This window comes from Desmodus rotundus, chromosome 12, assembly GCF_022682495.2.
Source record: "Desmodus rotundus isolate HL8 chromosome 12, HLdesRot8A.1, whole genome shotgun sequence".
In the NCBI taxonomy this organism is placed as follows: domain Eukaryota; kingdom Metazoa; phylum Chordata; class Mammalia; order Chiroptera; family Phyllostomidae; genus Desmodus; species Desmodus rotundus.
Window position 1 is genome coordinate 55,055,264 of NC_071398.1, and position 21,614 is coordinate 55,076,877.

Here is a 21,614-nt window from a genome sequence, read left to right on the forward strand (position 1 = left end):
ATTCACACACTCAGTTAGCAAATACGCACTGTCCGCCTGTACCAGGCCCCGCTGTGAGCGACACAGGGAACCACAGAGAAGCGGCCGGGCCTTGTTGGCAGAAGAAAAATAATAAAAAGAGGAGAGGGGCCGGAGAGAGTCAGGGTGCGGTCAAGGAGTTTATAAACAAACCACCCTGGTGGCCCGTTGTCACTGCAGTTAGAATAGGTAAGATGCAGAGTGAAACTGGAGAAGAGCAGGGGCCAGGAAGGAAACACACATTCCACTGCCTGTCCCCTCTGCGTGGGGGGACTTTTGACTTGTGGGCACGTCCCCTCCATTAGACGGCAAGCTCCTGCAAACAGGGGAAATGTTTCCTTGTTGAGTTCCCAGAACCTAGCACAGAATCTTGGGTACTTAATGCTGAAGGGAAGTGTGGAAATAAGGTCCCATGCATATGTGAGAGGGCAGACAGAGGGCTGTCCCAACTAAATGGAGGGACTGGCTTCGGTCCCACCCCGAGGGGAGTGTGCGAGGCCGCAGGTAGACAGGGATGCAATGCCCCTGGTGGTGCTGCAGGTCACTGGGCAGTGGTGTGAGCACGCAGAGCCACGTGACACCCAGGGAACTCCCGACACGCTCTCCCACGGGCCTGGGGCGCACACAGAGGGCTGGACCACACACTTGCTTGGAAAAAAAATGTTATGTAAGTAAAACACTCTGTAAACACTGTAAGAGTTTCTTCATAATTTAAAAATAGGAGAAGTGCAGCTAGCATGGAATAAAGGTGGGCGCTGGAGAATATCAGATCCTGTAAAGCCGGGTGGGATGCTGCAGAGTAGGGTTATCTAGTAAGTCACTTTGCAAATTATGCTGGAATTGGGCAGCTTCCATATTTGGGGGATAGATATTCAATATGATTCAATGTAATCTCCCAACTTATGCAATTACAACATACGTCTATGAAGGTCAAAGTCTAGTGTAACCAAAGACTGTCTTAAATAGGTACAGTGTTATTTTTATCTTGCACTTTGAGCCAAGAACAGAAATGCAAGTAATCAACGAAAGTAATGGGCAACACAAAATACGTATTACTGAGAACATCAGTGTAAAATGTGCATTGTTACTTGCTGATTTTCCTAGCTGTTCTATCCTGATTTTACATCTTGCAGCAGCCCAGGACAGTGTGCATCTCGCAGGCATATTTGGTCTCCCTGTACTGTCCGTACACCATAGGCTCACTAATGCTTTGAAGACACACGTAACAGGCCACGGTCAAGCACGCTCAGGAAAGCGCCGCCTCACGGTGTGTGGGTCAGCGCCGGCAGTGCTATCTGATTTCGGTTCTCTGAAACAATTAGGCTATTTTTCCATCTTCCACCTTCCGTCCCCAGCAACACTTAGACCGTGCGGCTGCTCCACTGCTTGTGTGTAATCTTTGGTTCGATGGAAAACCACTGATTTGCCCACTGTCTCCCTGTAAGGATGCATGTGATATCAAGCACCAGTGAAACCTGAAGGATAAAGATAAGGGGAGGCTCTGAGCAGAGCTATTCACCGGGGAAAACAAGCCTGTTCCTATGCAGCTATTAGAGGGAAGTAAAATAATTACAGAAATACCATGTTGTGCTTCAAACGGATGTCTAGGCAGCTGTAAGTGATGCGATGTTGATTCCGAATCACTTTCAACACTGTTATCAGTGTCCCCTTCCTCCTCATCCTCTCCACCCTGTGAAAATCATTTCAAAGAAGGGCTGTGCAGAGATTCCATTATTTCGGGTGGTTATTCTGCAGAAATGCCAGTACGTGTATGGAATGCCACCACTTCGCCCTCACTCTGCATGGTGTATTTCAGAAAAGCAATAAATCTTTCAGCAAAAAAAAAGAAAAAGAATCTGATAGCACAGTTTTTAAGAAAATGTGTACAGTTTTACTATGGGATTCCTGAGAACAGTTCTTGCCCAAAACAGTTAAAAACAAGGCAATGTGCAGAAAAGCCTAAAAGGGTTTGTTTTCAACGTGGGGCCGAGACAAAGGCTCCCTCGATGTGTTACTACTCAGGCATCATAAAACAGGGGCCCAAGGACCACAGAGCTGTGGACGACTCTGTCCTTGAAGCCTTGTTCCCTTCAGGATAGTGGCCACCGGGGAAGCAGCAGTGACAAGGGCTGACTTTTCCTCTTCATCATAGGGCAGACAAGGCACTTCTGGATTTCCAGAAGAAACGCCGTATTTCTCATACTTTTAGGACGTTATTTAAACTCTAGGTTACAATGGCTTCCACTCATTCATTTAATCAACAGCAAGCCACTGTTCTAGGCACTGGGTTGTGACTCGGAAGGACAGAAAAGCCACGTGTAAAGACTCCCCATGCCTTCTTCCAATCACTCTGCATTTCCTCAGTTCCAGTCCCACTTCCAGCGGCAGGACGGACCAGCAAGTTCAAATGCAACACGGCACCATTTCCCTCAGATCTGTCCTACCTGCTGCAGGTCTGAGTTCCTTCCACACGTGACCATCTGGGCAGACCCCACGGTACGCTCCACAGGCAACCCCTTCTCAAACCCCGAGTACCCAACTTACAGAATGTCTCGATCCTGAGTGTGCTTTCGTAGTAGTTTCACCTCCACCACTGGAGTCCCCCCTTCACCAGCAGCAGCTTCAACTACAGAGTCCCCTGAAGGGGTCTCACTGAAGCCCGGCACTGCTGCCCCATGGGGCCTACAGCAGGGAGCTGCCTCGAGGAGCAGGAGCTGGGGTGTGCCTGCGAGCGAGCGGGCGGGAACGTCGCCTGAGGCAGGCCTTCGGCACTGGGAAGCGCTCGACCCTTCTGATATGAACCACCTCAAGGGTCCTGTTGCGGTTCCTGATTTCCCACCATTTGAAGCATGTGACAAAAGGTTCAAAACCCAAGCAGGGGGACGGAAGACCCACCGCCTCCCAGAATGGGACTGTCCACACTACAGAACCCTCCCGTGCTCAAACGGCCCCCTTTGTCACCTGGGTACCTAGAGGACAAACGTCAAAATCCCAGTTTAGCATGTAAGTCTCTCGAGTCCACACAAACTTGTACTCAACTGTCTCGCCATCTTACCCCAAAACTATCCCCTCTGTCCCACCACAGAGCATCTGTCCCAGCTGAACAGACTTTTCCCTGTTGTCTGCCACACGAGGCATTCGTCACCTCATGCTTTTGGATATGATGTTCCCTCTACCGGAGACACTCCCACCGCAGCCCTAAAGCCCAGCGAGAATGGGGTCTCGGAGCAGCACGTGACGTCGCAACGTAGGTATCCACCGCCTGCGTCCCCCTCCGCCCGCCTGTCCCTGAGGGGGAGACTCTCTCACCCCCATCGTGTTCCTCGTGCCTGACGGTGCCGGTCACACAGCTGGACATGAGGAATCATTCGCTGCAGGATGAATAAAGAGACGACAGATAGTAGAAGTCGTGAGTCAAAAGTTCAGTTTTAGAAATCAAAATGGAAAACTCAGATCTTCATTTATAAAGATGAGAACATGCATGAATTAGTAGGCTGGTGACAACTTTCTAAAGACAGGCTTTTTTCTTTTTAAATCTAGCTTTTACAGTGCCTGGCAAACGCCTGCTTCCTCTAACAGTGTGTGGTGAGCCAGCTGCATCATTTCCTGGGACCTGCTACCCCGCCCCACCCCACCTGGAAACTCCTCCACAGCACCCAGACTTGGGCTGACCGCCCACGGCCTCTAGGAAGCTTCTCCGAACCTAGCCTGGGTTCCCAACTTCCCCAGCACCGCTTACTGCCATCGTGAGCCTCCCCGTTGAACTGCATTCCCGGAGGTGAGGTGGGCCTTTGCCGTTCCCCCACTTTGTCCCCAGGACCAAGCTCAGGGCCTGGGACAGCAGGCGTCAGAAGTTAGAAGACGGGTGACCATGTGCCACGAGGGGCCAGCAAGCGTGATCTCTTAGGCCCCTCCTACCCGCTGCACCTGCGAGTGCAGAAAGGCCCAGATGGGCCACTGTAACACGTCCAGTGGGTCACAGCGGCCGTGACGCCAGTTTTCAATTCTATCTCATCCATTCTCAGTCCTGTTAATCATCAGGAGACCTGATGTTTTTGTCGTCAATCAAAAAGCTCTCCTGTCTGGCAATGAAGGGCAGTGTTTGTTCGTCTGTTCTTTGAACTTTACTGCAAGTATTTGTTTATAAAAAACTCCTACAACAGTGAAACATGGACCAACTGTGACAGCGTCTGAACCTGACCCTCCATTTCTTCCTCCTCGTTTAATTCATTTACTTGGGGGCGGCGGGTGGTGAGGCAGAAGAGGAGTCACGTGAGCTGGAGACCACGAAGTGGACAATTGCTCAGAGAAAGTTTTCCTGGCTCTCTAAGCACCACCAGTAGCTTCTGGAGGAAGATGTCTTGTTGTTTGCAGAATGGATCAGGCTGCGTAAAGTAAGGGGGTAGGCTACTAAAATGTCTCAGTGCCCCCAATCCCACCGGGAAGTCACTGTGTCAGCCACATTTCGGTAAGAGCAGAGGACATGAAACACACAGATACCTGCCGTTGTTGGGCACGTGACTCACCCAGCGCTCCCCTGAAAGCATGTTCCCCACATCTTTGCCCCCACCTAGGTGATGGAGGACACGATGAAAACATCCAAAGGAATCCCGACTGCCCGCCCCGTCGGGCCGTAGGACACCCGCTGTTTCTGCGCTAACTGCACATTCTGGGTTCTGACTGAGCCCAGAACAGGGCACGGGAAGCGGCACCTTCCGCCCTCTCCCCAGAGCAGGGCCGTGCGCTGCCGCTGCCCCTTCTCCCTCTCCCTCCCCAAACACAGACTTTTCACTGTACTTACTTCATCCCACACAGTCTTCAAGCAGGTAAAAACTGAAAGTAAGTGTTCTCAAAAGTGCTCCTCTCTCTCTTTCTTAAAATCAAACCAAGTGGTCATTTCAGATTAAACACACAAAAATCGGAGCCCCTTTTCACCATTTTAAAGCTATTGAAATCACAAAGTTATTTTAAAATCCTTTGCTCTTTAAATACCTGACTTGTGAAAACTCAGAATGGAGACTTGTGACTCCTAAAAATTTGTGCAAGGAAATCCCTTTTGCTGGTGTGGAAAACATCGGAGTTGAAAATAAAACACTTTTAAAATATACCATACAGTTGCAAACCGAGCAATTTTTGTCTGCAAATTAAAAAAAAAAAAAAAAAAAAAACAATGAAACCTCGTCCCATTAAAAAAACCCTGCATGCAGGGAACACTTGTTCCACTTACTTATGGCGACACACCAACAGGGCCGCCAGGTGAAGCCCGGTTGCCAAACGCTTTTGCTGCTGGACACCGTTCCTACCGTTGCAGTGGTGTACTAGGACTCAACTTCATCGTTAAAGTATGGTTGTGTGCCGCAAGGACAACAGTATCTGAAGCGTAAGGGATGTTTACTGTGTGCCGGGCACACAGCCGAGGGCTTTACATGTATTACTAATTAATTTATCATTAACGCCCCGTTAGAAAGCAGATGCCAGAGTCACAACCCCCGGGGAGGTCAGAACCACCGAAAACTGGGAGCCTCTCGGACCAGGGCCGGACCAGGGCCACCCCTGGGCCACCCGGCTCCACGGCCCCCGCTCTTACGAAGTTGCCACACTGGGAGGATTCTAATCAGTGCAATAGTTATTACATTATAAAAAATGCAACAATTTATGCCAAAACAGAAAAAATGCAATAGCCATGGGAAAAGTGAACTATTTTTTACATCTTCTAAAAAAAATAAACCAAACCTCCCTTGGAGTAGAAAAACAGTAACAACTAGGTGTAATAAAAATAGTAGCTTAACAGTGAATCAGGTCAAGTCAAAGGCACAGACAGGCGCTGTGTATCTGTTCGGGGCAGACTGATACGTTGGCTGCTCTGGGGGCTATAACTTACTAGAACGGTGCAATGCCTGCCTTGCGAGGGTTTACAATGTAACTGGAAGGTAAACTATAACAGGTTCTAGAAAACGGAAGAACATAGCTCCTTTCAAAGGGGGCGCTTCTGGAGGATGTGCCAGGGTCTGCGGTGCCTCCCCACAGTCCTCTGAACCCACGCTCAAAGATGCACAGGGCTATGCCACCTCCATCCCTAGGAATGAGGGGACAAGGCCAGCTATCTCTACCGCCATGGGAGAAATGAGGTGGTAAGGTTGTTGGAAGTGGTCACATGGTCCCCTCATCCAGTCCAAACTAACAGGAAAGACAGGCGCACTTTGGAACTGGCAGTTTGGCACCAAGAGGAGGAGGGATAAAATAAGCAGGCCATCTCTTAGACCTGCCGTCGTCCAGAGCGAGAGCGAGCGAGCGAGAGAGAGAGGGAGAGAGAGAGAGTTCAAATGCTGGCGGTGAGCAGGAGACTTCCTGTACTACAAAATACATGTTTTATAATAAAGGCATTTACATTTCCAGGGACGGGCAATGTCTGTGGAGTGGAAATACCTATCAGAGGTATCACATGCATAACTTACCACCGTAATTACTATCAGTCTGGAGCAACAGAAATCCCAACTTAATGTGACTTGGAGTCTGCATATTTAGACGGAATAGATGAGAACTTTTCAAAGGAGGAACCAGTCTGAGTTTCCCACAGGAAAGATATTAAATGAGGCTAAGGCTTTATTATCGCAATCAAATTAGAAGTTGGGCACCACACTGTCTGTAGCATTTGGGACACCAGGTAATGAAGGCTTCAATTAAATTACGTTCGTCATAAGCGCACCTACATTCCGTACACAGGAATGGAGAATAGGTAGTCTTTCGTTCCTACTTTCCACTCACTGCTACCGTCCAAAAGAAGAGATAGGGATAAAGTAAAATTGGGTAAAATAATGGTGATTACTTATAATTATCATTAGCTTCAGTGGCAGTGAAGTTATCAGCAACTTTAATCCCAGGATGGGATGTGTTTCATGAATTTCATATGTATGTATCTTTTCTATAAGGTGTGGAGGCACGTAATATTTTCATGATAGGAAATGTATATGACAGGTTATACTGAGTGTTTAGTACTGCAAAAAAGTCTTTTCACCTTCTCCTTTGCGAAACACACACTTTAAGGGTCTTGCAAAAGTAATGCAGTATATCGGCGTAAAACTGAGGTTGAAAATTCCATTTCCTTCAAATTTCCAAATTTAGATTACGTTAAATGTAACTGCTGTAACTAAGACACTACAAGAATTTTCACTAAAAGAGTACTATAATCGAAGAATGCCTCGACGGTGACTTGTCGCTCCACTCCGCACGTGCTATGGAGTGCGCCAAGCCTTGACCTCTTCCGCGTCCATTTGTGCGAAGCATTTGTCAAGGGCCTGCTCAGCCGCCACGGTGGAATCCGCCCTGTGCTGACACTGGGGGGCGTCACTCCACAGGACGCACTGGACAACACAGCGGGACACAGTGTGCGTGACATCGTCTGCTGAAGCTTCCAAGCGCTAGGAGGGGCCGTTACCCTACACGGTAGAGGGTAACGTTAGTGAGCTTACTGACGGGAAGACTGGAGATGGAAGTCTGAACCGGGGGTAACACTTTGGCCTTTGGGACTACGGCGGCATCAGCAACTCTAACGGGCAGAAGGGCCCTCTTAGGGCCACCTGAGGGTCCCTCCCTCCCTGCTACATAAGTCTCTCTCTACATGCACACCCCTTGCCCCCCCTGTAGAACAACGGTGTGTGGAAAGGTCTGCCTCCCAGCCCCGGCCATGAGCTTTGGGCGTACACAGCACACCTCCTCTCCCCTCGAGCTTCCCGGGACACAGCACGGCCCCTGGCACTCGCCGGAGGCGCAGTGAATGGTTCTCACGGGCACCAGCCACACACGGGGTGGGCTGCCTCCTGAGACGCGGACAGTCCCAGTCCCTGCCTGGCTCACGGAAGCTGTTCATGGAGCATGTCCTCCGGGAGTGAGCAAATGAAACAATCAGTGCACTGAAGGAATGAGGAGATTTCGAGGAGAAATGGGCAACTGTGGATTTGGGGAAGTACTAAGAAGTAATGACGAAAAGCAGTCAGTGATGGGCCTGGAGAGAGAAAAGGCCAGCAAACGGAGAGTCACACACAACCCCATCTGCTTTCCAGAGCACCGGCTCTCAGTTGCACTTGGGTCCCGGCAACAGCCCTATGAGGCTGGGGGAGAAGGTGCTACTCTGCCTGTTTGCTTCTTTTACATACGGAGGACGAAGCCAGGGCTCCAGAAAGGTTAAGGAGCTTGGGGGAGAGCATTTCAAGCAGAAAGAAATATTTAGCATTGTCAAATGCAGGAAACAGAGTAAGAACTGAAAAGATGTCACCGAGGCTGCCCTGCAGGTCACTGGAGCCAGTGAAGGGGGGAAGGGGCTGGATGGGGCAGGACAGGCAGGGTGATGTTTTGAGAGGTTTAACAGATAAAGAATTAAATCGCAGAGCATCACATGTGACTGTCACCGAGGCATCCGCCATGACTCCCATGGTACCATGCAGGCACCAGGACTGGGACGATTTGGGGCTGACAAGGGACGATGGCATGAACGTCCTCTCCTTGTTCCCGAATGGACGACTTGGCCCCTTGCCATCTATCACTACACCTGTTATAGGTGTGCCCATCGAAGCTTCCTGGCTTTGCAGTCACTACTGTAAGATTTTCAACGCCGTCGGAGTGAATCCCGGTTCCCTCTACCCCTTGCTTTAATGTCCTCCATGTAAAAACCAGTGTGGAAGTATTTAGCAGGGGGCAGAGGCAAGAACGCAATTTCTCATTCCCGCTACCCCAGCTCCCGCTCACTTGGAGGGCAGCTCTGCCGGGCCCTGGACATGCAGGTGATCCTATTTAAGAACCATTTTCCCAGGCAGTTTATTATTTCAAGCCAGGCAGAGAGGGGACAAAGAAGAATAAAAAGGAAAGTAAAAAAGGCGTATTTCCTTGACGTCTCCAAATCTGGACTGTGGATCGGTTAGCATTATACATTTGAAACCGGGGAAGAGACACACAGAGCTAAGTTCTAGGACAAAGTACACACATTTAAATTCTGGGATTACTTTGTCAAATAAAAAGGAAGAGGCCACATTTTCTTCTACTTCATATTTTAAACACTAGGTTAAATCTTTTCCTCTGATACACACACACACACACACACACACAAGTGTAGCAATGTCACACCCGTGATGGCAACGCAAGCTGTTTCTTACGATTTTCTGAGTCACACTTACTTAGGTTTACTTAGGGAAAGATACATTTTTCTTAACATGAGAGTTGTCAGTTGTGGAGCACAGACTTACACGGGTGAGCTGAGTTATCGTTGGGAGGCGGCCCATCGACAGAAACGCTGGTCGAACACGACCCGACTGGTACACAGTGGTTGGTGGCATGCAGAGCGGGGGAACTGTATGATCTCCTAGATAATGGAATGCGATTTACACACGGCCGTTTTTTTTCTTTCCGGTCCCAGTTAATGAACGAACAAACCGCACTGCGACGGTGTCTACTTGTCACATAGATGTCTAGAGGAAAAGTGACAAATTCAGGCCATCATCCAGCTATTTGGAAACATCTATCTTGATGACAGGAAACATCTGGAAGTTTCCAGACACCGAGAGGCCTGAGGTCTTGCAGATAAAGTACCCCGAGGCCTGGTCACACGTTCTTACTTATCGTCCTCAGTGTTGGCATGCTTGCGTCCCTTCCCTTCTGGGACACAAAGCGCAAGGTCCTCGTGTGGCTAGAACACAAGGTCACGGACAGCAAGCATCGGGGTAGGTTTTTGCTGTTGTTATTGTTCTTAATGCATCTCTGACCGACAGAAACATCTTTTATTTTCCTTTCAGTAAATAAAACAGTTAAGTGTCATTTCAACGGTGTGTGCTGGAAGGTAAAGGGTTTGGAAAATGCAGGCCCCCAGGCACCTACGCTCCCATCACCAGGGGGCCCAGACTGCCGTGTGCTGTGACAAGACCCAGAATGCTCTTCACCAATCAACTCGGCGTCCAGTGGGAATGCTACACAAAACACTGCCTTTTCTCATCATCATGGTTAAAGTCTTTTTTTCCTTCCTGAGCACACTGATTTTCGCCATCCAGATGCAGTGACCAGAGTTCGCACTTCCTAATTTGAGGTTTCTAGTGGTGGTGGGGCACGAGGAGAGTCCTAACCATAAATCCCCTTCTTGCCTATTCATTAGCCCCTAAAACTGGTCTAAACCTTTGAAAACCGGCTGTGAAAATGTCCCTGTTCCGTTTTCTGACCCGGGTCTCATGGAAGAAAAAGCCAGTCTTATTGAAGAAACAAGGCGCACATTTTAACAAAACAGAATATGTACTCTGATTATCGACCTAAGAGGAAGATTAATGTTCTTTTCAAATCCCACACTTAAAAAAGAATCCTGTATAATGGCATTAAATACCATTTCTACAGTTTTTAAATCAAGATTGCTTGTGTTCCCCACCAGAGGAAGGAAATAAACGTGCAAGTAAACCCTCCCCGCCCCCCGAAAGCTGACTGAAATAGCAGACAATCGGCAGCACGGTTCCACGGCCCACACACTACCTGCCGGGTCGTGCAGGACTGAGCCAAAGGCGCTGATCACCACATCCGCTTTCAGCTGGACCCTCTGATCCTCGTCTTCGCTCCAGTTCCCAGCTTCGTCCTGCTCTGTCCGAACAAACTGCATCGCGACGATTCTCCCGCCTTTGACTATAACCTTCCGCGGGGACAGGAAGGGCAAAAATTCACACTTCTCTTCCTTCGCAAGCTCCATCTGCAACAAAACAGAGCAGATCAAACACTTGATGGGGTCTGACATTGATCTTTCATTCCAATTCTACAGTCTAAAGCATAGGACGCTTACATCCACGTAAAATGTTTTCTAACAGCGAAGCAGAGGTTCAGCTACGTGCTGTCTACGTTTTGTAACTCACGGACTTGGGCGGGCCCCGAGTCGGAGGTGCCACGTGGGAGCTTCCAGGACTTGGCACCACACGGTGTTTCTCAGGTTTGAGGTGCGACACGCCCTGCGGTGGGTGTGTGCGAGGCTCCTGACTAGTCGCCTGGTCTCCTGGCTTTCACGTCTGCAGGTGAATTTCTCTGTTTTATTGTGCCACCTAGGAAAACAAAACCTCCTGATTGCTACCAGGGTGCATCTCTCTCAGCTGGAAAAAAGTCGGTAAAGTGGGCGGGCCAGGCTGTGCAAGTCCATGTTCAGAATGGTAGGTAGGACAAAAGACTAAAGGAACTCTGGGGACCTAAGAAATAAGGGATTCTTACTTTTGTAAAAAAAAAAAAAAAAAAATGCAAACCAACACTTTAGGAAAGAGCAAAAAGCATGCTCCCCTGAAAAAGTCTGCCTTCCACATTGGTCACAAAATTCATTCTGCCGTGAAGTGGGACACGCTAGTTTCTGTCTGCATGCCCATACTGGGATGTGTATCAGTACAGAACGTAAATATTTGCTCACTTGATTATTTTCCTGCCCACTCTCCTCGGGAATTCAGACCTTTGTCAGTGCAATCGTTAACTAGTGTGCAGAGAATCCCTCATTTCTGAGCGAGTGAAAACGCCCCCTGCAGCGTGAGGGTGGCTGGTCTCGTTCTGCCCTGCCCTGTGGCCACAGACAGAGGCACAGGAGGACCCACAGCTGACGCGGGGAAGACTGTGTGTGCGGGGCTTCAAACCAGGAACGATCCTGCTGCGTGATGATGGGAGACTGAGCTTCAGTGTCACGTGTTCAACGCTGTCATCACACCCGCACCCACCTTGCAGCACCCCCCTTGCAGCACCCACCCCTCACCGGTGGTGCCTGGCTTTGCAGTGCGTCAGCATCACCCAGAAGGCTCACTAAGCAGCCTGGGTGGCCCACCCCAGAGCTTCTGACTGTGGGATGCTGCTCGACCTGTGGATGCACATTTCTAATGTATTCTTAATGCTGCTCTGCTGGTGGCCCAGAGGTGACATCTGTGAACCACTATCTCAGTTAGACTGTAGTGGACTGACTCTGAACCTGGCTGGTCTATGCTACACATTCTCAGTGAGAGTGACGTCACCCACAAGGGGGCAAAAACTGATTCTCAGGGAAGAACAAGATGTAATGGTTTGTTTACCTGCTGCCCCCCCACCCAAAGAGTCACAGTATATAAACGGGTAAATAGTATATCGGTGGCATTAAAATTACAGGAATGGGAGAGGTAGTAAGTAAGGGAAAAAATTCTAAAGATGCCCTAGGGAGATGATAACATAAAATATTGAGTAACACTAGTCATCACTTGATATTAGCATGAAGCTGTTCAGACTATGCTTTATTTACAATACCTGAAAAATACTGGTCTTAAAGGATTAAAAATTGGACTGCACAAGTGATTATTACACAACATTTCTCTTTTGTTATAAAAGCAAAGGATTAGTGATCTCAAAGAGAACAGATACGTAGGGTGTTGTGGGTGGAAAGTAGGAAACAGTGGCTCTCAGACGGTGCACGGTGTAGAGGGGAACTGGAGGTAAGCGAAATTGAGTTGGGTTTAAAATGCTCCTCCTGCTTGTTTGGGACAGCCACTAAAGCCCTTTGACCTTCGGGGTCCCTGTACGGAGCATGGGGATGACAACTCCTAATTAAGGGGCATGTGCCGGTGCTTGAGGCGATTCAGACACGTGGCGCCCCTAACACAGAACCCAGCCTGTGGAAGGCGGAAATCAATGCGGCTCACTTGTAGCTGCAGCTCTCCGATCCCCTCCCACCGCTCTCTCCTCCACTGTTCAGACCCTCTGCGGTGGGCCTAGGATTCCAGCAGAAAGGCAGTCGCACAGCAAAGGGTGGGAAGAGAAACAAAACAAAACAGGAAAGACCCAAGATGAGTCCTGGACCCCTCTCCGATTTCTGGAAGGCAAACTCCTCCTTGAATAATCCGAGTTATAAAACGCGTGTGACTCCAGTGCACAAGAAGACAGCTCCCGGCAGCAGTTCTGTCACACTACGTAACACAGCACCTCACGGCTCATCAGTATGAACCAGTTTATTTTGTTCCAAAAATGTCAAGTCACGCTGACTGTTAACGAACGGTAACGCCAGACTTGACTGACTGGCAACGTCAGACGTTCGTGGTTGGACTAAGTCGGCACAGGGTGTGTGGGTGCACAGTGCGGCCCCTCCCGCGGAAAGCCGGAACGCAGCCCCGCACTGGGCCGTACACGTTGGGGCCCGTCTCGGGCTCACTGAGGCGGTGTTTTGTCCCACTGTACTTCTGTGAATTAACACTTAGATTCCATGCCTCATTACTACATGTTGATAATCTTACGCTTTGGGGGAAACTTAGCATCAAGTTTGAAACAAAAATTGGACACTCTGAACAAATCAAAACTTTCAAAAGCGTGAAAGAAAGATTGCCAATGACCTACTGTGTGAAAATGCATCAAGAGCATCCTTACCTAAGTTTGGACTTCAGAGAGCCAAAAACACAAAAACAGTCACCAAGTGGAGAAGCTGTGCCAGCACCTCCCCAGCTCCCATCAGAGCTGCCCCGTGTGCCAGGACCGGTAATTCACTGCACGGAGCTCGCACCCGTGCCCACTGTCCACACTGCGCAGAGCCAGGCGCTACGCATGCCAGCCCCACGGAGGGCATTCCGAGTGTCTGCTTTCGAAGTTTTAGAGATGTTCTTCACTGTCTACACATGCGAGGTTAGACTGCTGGGCGGCAGGCACGAATCACCACTTCTTGCTATTTTGCTATCAAGTAGCTAGATTTTCCATTTTATATGCAAGGAGGAAAATTTTTTAAAGAGAGGAAGGTCTTATTTGAACATATCTATTTATTGGAAAATATCAGCAATATACTGAAGAACTGAGAGAGTAAGATTTTTCTTACAAAACAGAGAAATATTAGGAACTAAAAATACAAGGTAACTGAAGTCATACATCACGTAAGAGATCTTCCCAGTTATTTGTGGACGACAGAGGGATTTAGTTTCACTATTTAAGAAATATATCTAATAAGGTAATAACAATAATACTTATATAGTAGGGATTCCTTTAAGTGCTTTATATATAATTCATTTTAATCTTTACACAGAACATATGTTATGATAACTATGGATTATTTTTTGAAGTATTTAGCTTCAAACCGACTTTCCCTCTGTCGTGGCTCAAATGGCTGATAACACACTAGATTTATAGATTTATTCCCCAAACTTAGGCGTGCTGATGCGCGCTGGCCTCACAACCAGCTCTGTGTAGGAAAAAGTGCTCTTTCCTTCCTGCAGACGATAAACTCGGGCTCAAAGAAACCAAAGACATGTTATAGGATGACGAAGTCCGGCTACAGTCCTGGTACAGCGGAAAGAAACCCCATTCATTCTGCCCAGCGGCAGCCATTCTAGAACACTTGAAAGAATGAGACTGTGTGTGGTTCTAGTTGTCGAATCTCAAAACAAGGCTGACTGAATAGGAAAGCATCGAGTCAAAGGCAAATTAAAGGTCAAGTTTGCTGGATAAAAGTGCACTCAGTGGTGGGCAGTGGGAACCGGAGGTCCGAGCTTCTTGGTCTAAGCAAGTTTAGAGGTCACAATAAAATCATGAAATGCAAGAATCAACGGACAGACGTAGGAACCCAATACTGTAAATGAGTTCATGGAGATTCCCTGAATCCAGAGAAAGGACTAATTAGAACGAAGGGCACTACTCCATAAAGTGGATCGTGCAGACACAGAGCACATTATCTCAAGGTATAAAGGTGGAAAATTAAAATAGAATGTAAAAATGTATTTCTTAGACTGCAAACTCCTCCCCAAAACTTGAGTGAAGTTTGGAAAGAGTATCTTATTTAACTTTCTAACCCCAGTATCCAGGAGTGATATTCAAATACTTAATAGTGAGTATAGCAAATGAACCTTTGGACAGATGCCTGCCTGATGAGAACACACTCCGGCCAGTAGGCCTCATGGAAGGATGTCACGTGGCCTTGGGCCCTACCAGCGTCCATCGAGATGGCCGACACACTGAAAGGAGCCCTGGAAGAGCATTCTGTTCACCGGGATGAATGACTCACAGGAACCAGAAGGACGCTCGAGTTAATAGAAGGACAACCAACTCGTAACACCTAGGTGGAGTCACTGGCTACTCAACACCGCTCCCGTAGCAGGGAGCACCGGTGGCACAGAAGACAGGCTCCCTGAGCAGAGCACCCTCTGTCACGATGGTGGCCTTGTCAATGGTCAGTCCCACCGCCATGTGAAAACGACGGACCCCTGACCAGTGGTTGAACTGCGTGTAGTGGGTCTTACTGTTTCATTGTTCAAATGACGTAGCCTTCCGTGCCATGCAGTCACCGAGTCTGCGCCGTGCTTTCCCGTAACTACTGTCTGTCCGTGGTCATCACTCATACGCGTCTCTGAGTTCGGCCATGTGAACGCCGGTGTGCCTGGCACAGGTGTTCACACATTTTTTTGTTGGCACCTGTTCTAGGAGGTCAGCTGTGCATTAAACAAACCAACCTTTCGTCCTCATCTCCACCAATAACAACTTGAGGGAATAAAGCAAAAAGCACCTATCAGGTTCTGTTTTTGAGGTTCAGTAAGTCAACATGTTACTTTACAGATCATAAGAGGAAGCAGAAAAAAATTCTTCTTGGCTTTGATTTTTACCTCCATATTCATGGCAGCTACTTGGCCTATGCTGAGTGAAATAAAAATAGAGTGCTATAGCATGCAATAACGATCATCATTTTAATGATTAACTTTATGTAATGCCACGATTTGGTCTGATTAATATTACAGGCATGATACTGTGGAAATTATGAAAGAGCTTAATTTACTATAATTAAAAGCATGATGTCTATTCATTTTTAGATTGCATATAGGCAAAATAAGCACAGGTTATAAACCGTAACGAGCAGAACGCAAAGCCAGCTCACATTCACTTCGAACACGCCAAAGTTCAAGAAACGGAATGAGGAGGCAACATTCTCTGTAAAGATTATCCTCTGATAGCGAACACCTAACAAGTTACCACTGCTATATACACTGGACCTCAGATACGGCATTTCAAATTGAGATGGTTTAGTGGCCCGCTTTGGCCAGTCACCATCCTGGGAAACATTATAGTTTACTTCAATACTGTTCAATTATTAGATGTGCCACACACATTCATAACTGCACAGGTCCCATTCGTTCACAAATTTACTAACCATTTACTAAGTACAAAAGCTGGAGCTAGGGCGCTACGGTTGGTAAAATCATCCCTGCTTTCAAGACTCTTGTAGAGGCTGACCCATCAGCGCGTCCATGCAGTGCAGTGGCGCTCGCAGTGCAGTGGCGCTCGCAGTGCATTCTGGGACACGCGCCAGGGCGTCCACACTGCAGCAGTGCGGGCCAGGCAAGGGCAGCCAGGGAAAGGTACTGTGTGAGCTAATATTGGAGAACGCACAGGAGTGAGTTCAGGCGAGGAACTCCTTTCTGGGGAGTCCAGGTGTGGAGCAGGTTCTCTCTCGTTGGTGAGGAAGGTGTAGGTGGGTAAACACAATGATCTCAGGAGAGCAAGCCCCTTGTAGACCGAGGCTGGGATGCTAAGACGTCAGCATCATCGGTACATCAGAGAGCCCTACCCTGTGGACTGCTTTGGCCAGATACACCTGTTGGTCTAGGGTTGCCATGGTGAACAAAGCTGGAAATGGGTCTGTGGGCGTGGCTCTCTGGAGAGTCACATGGGTCGCACAGTTTCTGAGCATAAACTGCAGATGTTTCATCGTTAACATGGCTTCCCTATGGGGACTGACAGAGCTGCTGTGTGACTCAGCAACCCCCTGACCTCGGGTTAAAGCCCACCCTGTGGTGGCAAGATGGGAGCTGGAGGGCTGCGTGGTGGTCCTACAACTCGCCTGCCCACTGGACACTGTGTGCTTGCTTGTGGCCTTGAGATTTTTCTAAAAACTTGATGAAGATTCGATCTCTAACTCAGGTGAGTTTGACTTCACACTCTAACTTCCTGGTTATCTGGGATGCCGAGTCAATGAAGGGGGTGACAACAGAGGCAGCGGGTTATGCCCACCCACCCTCGATCTCCTCCTCCCCCTCCTCCTCAGCACACTTCGCAGTTCTGGACATGTTTTGGACTTAGTGGTTTACGCAGACTCACGGTGGTGGAACGCAGAACATATGCTTACTGCTCTCTGGACGATACAAGCTCATTCTGCAGGGACTGCTTTCTCGGGCAAACCAGTGTGCTGAAGCCTTGCAAGGTGAGGTTCCGTATGTGAGCACCTGTTACGCTTTAGGTTTGTTTTCACATTAAGCCTTTAACGTTGACGGATCTCAAAGAGAAAGGGACAGTTCTCCCCATGAGTGCTGTACTCACACTGAATAAACATGGCTGCCCCTTCCCTGTGTCACTGAGTCAGGATGGAGCTGCCAAAACCGGCAATGCAATGCACGGGGTACCGCAGAGGTGGGCATGGCTTTGCACAGGCATCACCAAATACGTCTTTTCTACCAGGAAAGGAGTATTTTCTAACACTACTCACTTACGTGGACACTTTCTTAGACCTAGTAGCTCTCATTACTCATCGCAGGTCTCGCTGCAGTCAAGCATTCTCGGCTGCCGTCGGAAGATCTCACGAAATCGAAATCGTCATCTGCACAGCACCGGCGCCTTGGCGGTAGCCCCTGCCATCTGGACACGCCTCTCCATACACGTTCTGTGCAAATCAGGATCCTCGGTCTTCTTACGCAACCTGCTCATCCTAATTCCTACCACTTTTATTAATTTCCACTCTTTGTATAATGCTTGGTTGTACATCCTCCTTTTTAAAAAAAAATCTCACTTATCTGGTACAACACTGAATACCAGGAATAATGAATTTTTTTCAACTGACTTTTAATGTCAGGTTGATATTATAATGTGATTAAATGATACTTTTTAAAATGTCAAGTAAAAATAAAAATAATGGTTTATGTTACAGCAATTGGAAGGTTGAGGTGTATTACGTATGTATGCATAGATTATGTATTTTCAGTATTTCATCTTCATTTAAATTCTTCCTAGAAGGTTCTCAATGCCCCTAACCTGTTCTTTACTCACTGATCTGCTGCCTTGGCCTGGCACGGCTCTGGGTTCGAGTCTAGCACCAATGCGAACGAGCCGGTCCACTGGAGGACCTGCGTTTTCATCGGTGAGATGAGTGCGGAGCAGTGACCGCCTGTGGTCAGCGCAGTAGCACAGAGAGCATGAGGCGCTCTGCCTCCCCCGTCCCGTCCCAGAGGAAGCGGCTCACGGGGAGTGAACTAAGGGGCCCTTCAAAGACTAAAGGACCTTTGCAGCACACCTGGAAGGATGAGTTCAACTTTTTAAGAGAAAAAAATAGCACTTTTACAAAGGATGACCATTCCATTTTCAAATTCATGTTTTTCAGTTTTTAAAAATCATCTGACCTGTATGCATGACCAACACGTATGGTTAAAAAACATACGCATTACTTTTTAATATTTTCAGTTTATGAGACAAGACGACAGCACTGGAAAGCTGAGGTGGGTATTATTTATGAGAGAATGATTTCTAACTTTCACATTAAAGTTAATAGAGCAAAAACAACACATCATTATTTAATAAGGCTTGATAATGACTCCCTATCAGTTTAAGGTGGTTGATAAATCTGTGTATGTATATGCATGTATACGCACATACATGTATAGATGTGTATGTGAATAGCATGTGAATTACATACATATACTGTATAATGTCATTACACAAAAGTATTATATAAAATGTATGTCAATGTATTATATAATTTTATTATATAAGTCTATGATGTATTTACTATATAAGTATATTATATAATGTTCTATATAATACATAAATGATTAGTAAACCTTTCTAGAGGTATATAGTCTTAAGTTGTACCGACAGTTCTAGCCAACATGATGTACCAGCACACCGGAATTTTTGAGAACAGTTAAGCTTTTAAAATACACAGTCCGGGATGGACACGGGCTTTTGCTGGCTCCTGGCCTATTTCTTTCCCCACCCACCCTCTGAATGATCACAAGCAGCCACGCCTCCCTGTCGGCTTTGAATCCATGTCCCGAAGGCAGCAGACTTTCCGTCACCCACGGGCTGGGGACACGCCAACTTCAACTGCTTTCAGCATCGTAGTTACAGGTGCCGAGGAGATCAACGCTCAGTACCCGGCGGCTGTCACTCCCCGGGAGACACAGCCTTCCTGCCCAAAGCCTAGGGCCTTCACACGTCCCTCCCTGAGCGTTCTGAGGACAGAATTGGGGGAACAGGAGGAACTTGAAGAAGCGCAAAGTTATGACGCTGATTTTACAGACGGGCCGGCTCAGGACTAGAGAGCAACATGCAGAACCAAGCACTCCAGCTTTTAGTGCATTCCGCTCAACTTCCACTCTCCCTTCGCACACGACACAGGGTTTTCATGCTCCAAACATGTGAACATGCACAGACCCTTGCAATGCCACTCCCATGTCATCGCAAAGCACTGTGGTGGACCTCCCCTCAGCACCAGCGAGTCTCTCACTGCCACGTGCCGGGGGCGAGCCCCTTACTGCCACATTTCTGGGGACTGTCCCTGTGTTTGCTGACTTGCAGGCATCTTTGAGCCGCAGGTCATGCTGACGCATCTGCATCACTTTCCCCGAAGAACCCCAGACCAGTGACATGCAGGTGTCCAAGGTGGGAGGAGCTCCTATGAGGAAAATTAAACTTGCCAGCTTAGAGAGATTACTGGCTAAAAACAGTCCCAGGTTCGTATCCCCTCTGAGTGAGTAAAAACTGAAAAGCATCTGATCGTGGTAGGGAAATGCATGCTTAGCCAGCAAGATGCAGAGGAAGAAAAGATGAATGCAGCCCCAGCACGGTCACCCAACACCAGGAACGTCTGAGGGGACGGCTACCAGAGGCCACACATGCAGGACTGTCCTGGGCGTGGTCCTGGACGAGTGGACCGAAAGGTACAGGCTTCACACAAAGATGTGTGAGCATTATTTCAGAGTTGCCTTAACGCATGCAGGTATTTCTAACAGACCAGGCAATCTGCTCGTTACTGTTACTGTTAAAACCAACTAAGGAGCACTGATGAGCAGAACGGTGGACCTTCTGAACACTGCGGTGCGTGGGAATAGGCACGTCCAAGATAAATCAGTCACCATGTCAGCTAGCGGAGAGGGGAGGCCAGGGCCCAGGGAGCAGAATGGAAGCCCATTCCGGTTACACAGCACTAAAGGCCTATCTTGTTTTGCTGCTACTGGGAGATCGAATACGTTAACAGCAGATTCCTATGATACCCTGTATGTGTGGGACTGTGCTATTAAAGCAGTTTTGCTCCACATTCTTCTCAGGAATAATTAATAAGAACTACAGAGTCCCTCTTGGCCTGCCTCTGCACTGACCCGCCACGCGGGCCTGGCGGACCCTGGACCTCCACGCCTCCTTCCAGGGAATCCCGACCGCCTGGAGCCTTCCTGAAGCTCTGTCTGATCTGTCAGCAGCTTTTAATACCCACATTCGGGAGGATTCTGTTACCCTGTGAAACTTAATCTCACCTATTTAGGCTTGCAGAGAGAGCTGGAGGGAATTATTAACAGATTTCTCCTCATCTTCCCCTCGGCTCATGCCCAGTGCCTGACTGGCTGCCTCCCCGAGGACCCACGCTCAGGAGCGGGAGCCAGTCGGAGGCATCCTGCTGTGCAAGGCCACAAGGCAGCCGGGAGACGTCCAGGATCAGAACTACATCAGGATGCTGGGAGGCCTCTGCACCCCATTCGATCAGACCTCCCTCCTACAGCACGCCTGCCTTCCTAAGGGAGACGGAGCATGCCCCCCACCCCTCGGCTGCGGCCTCCGATGAGACAGTTAGGAGCCGCATGGCCCATCCCTGAGGTCAGGGGACCTTTGGCCTCAACATTGCCAGGCAGTTTGTGAACAATGCACATTCTCAGGCCCCTGGATCAGAACCAGGACCCAGCAAGCTGTGTCCTAAAACACCCTTTATAGGGTTCTGCTGTGAAGGGAAGCTGAGGACCTCTGCACTGGGGAAAGGGGTGTGGCTGCCCCTGCTGGGCAGGTCTGCCGGCTGGTGCCACCCAGTCTTGTCAATCAAAAACAGGTCTGGATCCAACAAATCGTTCTTTGTTACCAGCTGCCATGTGCAGGGTCCCAGACAACTCCAGGTCGACTGTAACTGGCCTTCGTAGCAGCTCACGGTCGTCACTGACGCATGAGGAAAGTGGACGTGCTCTGCACGTCCCTCTCCCCAACCCACCTGATCGGACTGCAGACTTGGACGTCCCCAGGAGGATGTGTCTAACCGCCAGGCCTTTCCCAACAGACAATCACGTTACTTCCAAATTAATTGCAAACCGGGGCAAGAGCCCCAGCCCGTGAAACAACACACACAGCTGAGAAAAATCCTAAGTGTCCTGGTTTCTTAACCCCATTGACTCCAAAGAAACCAGGTGTGGGTGCGGTCTGTGTGCATCAGGGTGGAACGCACAGGCGGGACGGGAGAGACACGGAGGAAGTAGGCGCCGTAGCAGGTAGCAGAGTCTTCGTACAGGTTCACGGTTTGTCCTGGGGCACAGTCTCCTGTCCTGAAGCAGCCGTGTGCGGTGGGACCTGCTCCTGACCCCCGAGTCTCCGAAGTGTTG

At 48.7% G+C, this 21,614-nt stretch overlaps 1 protein-coding gene across 2 annotated transcripts in view; it reads right to left on the minus strand.

Annotated features, from left to right (window-relative positions):
* Positions 1 to 21,614, minus strand: part of DPYD (dihydropyrimidine dehydrogenase) — a 548,339-nt gene that overhangs the window by 293,287 nt on the left and 233,438 nt on the right. For both annotated transcript variants that reach the window (XM_024570281.3, XM_053915805.1), the window contains one exon: positions 10,519 to 10,729. In XM_024570281.3, coding sequence (XP_024426049.2) covers positions 10,519 to 10,729 — 211 coding nt within the window. The remainder of the gene's footprint in view (positions 1 to 10,518; positions 10,730 to 21,614) is intronic.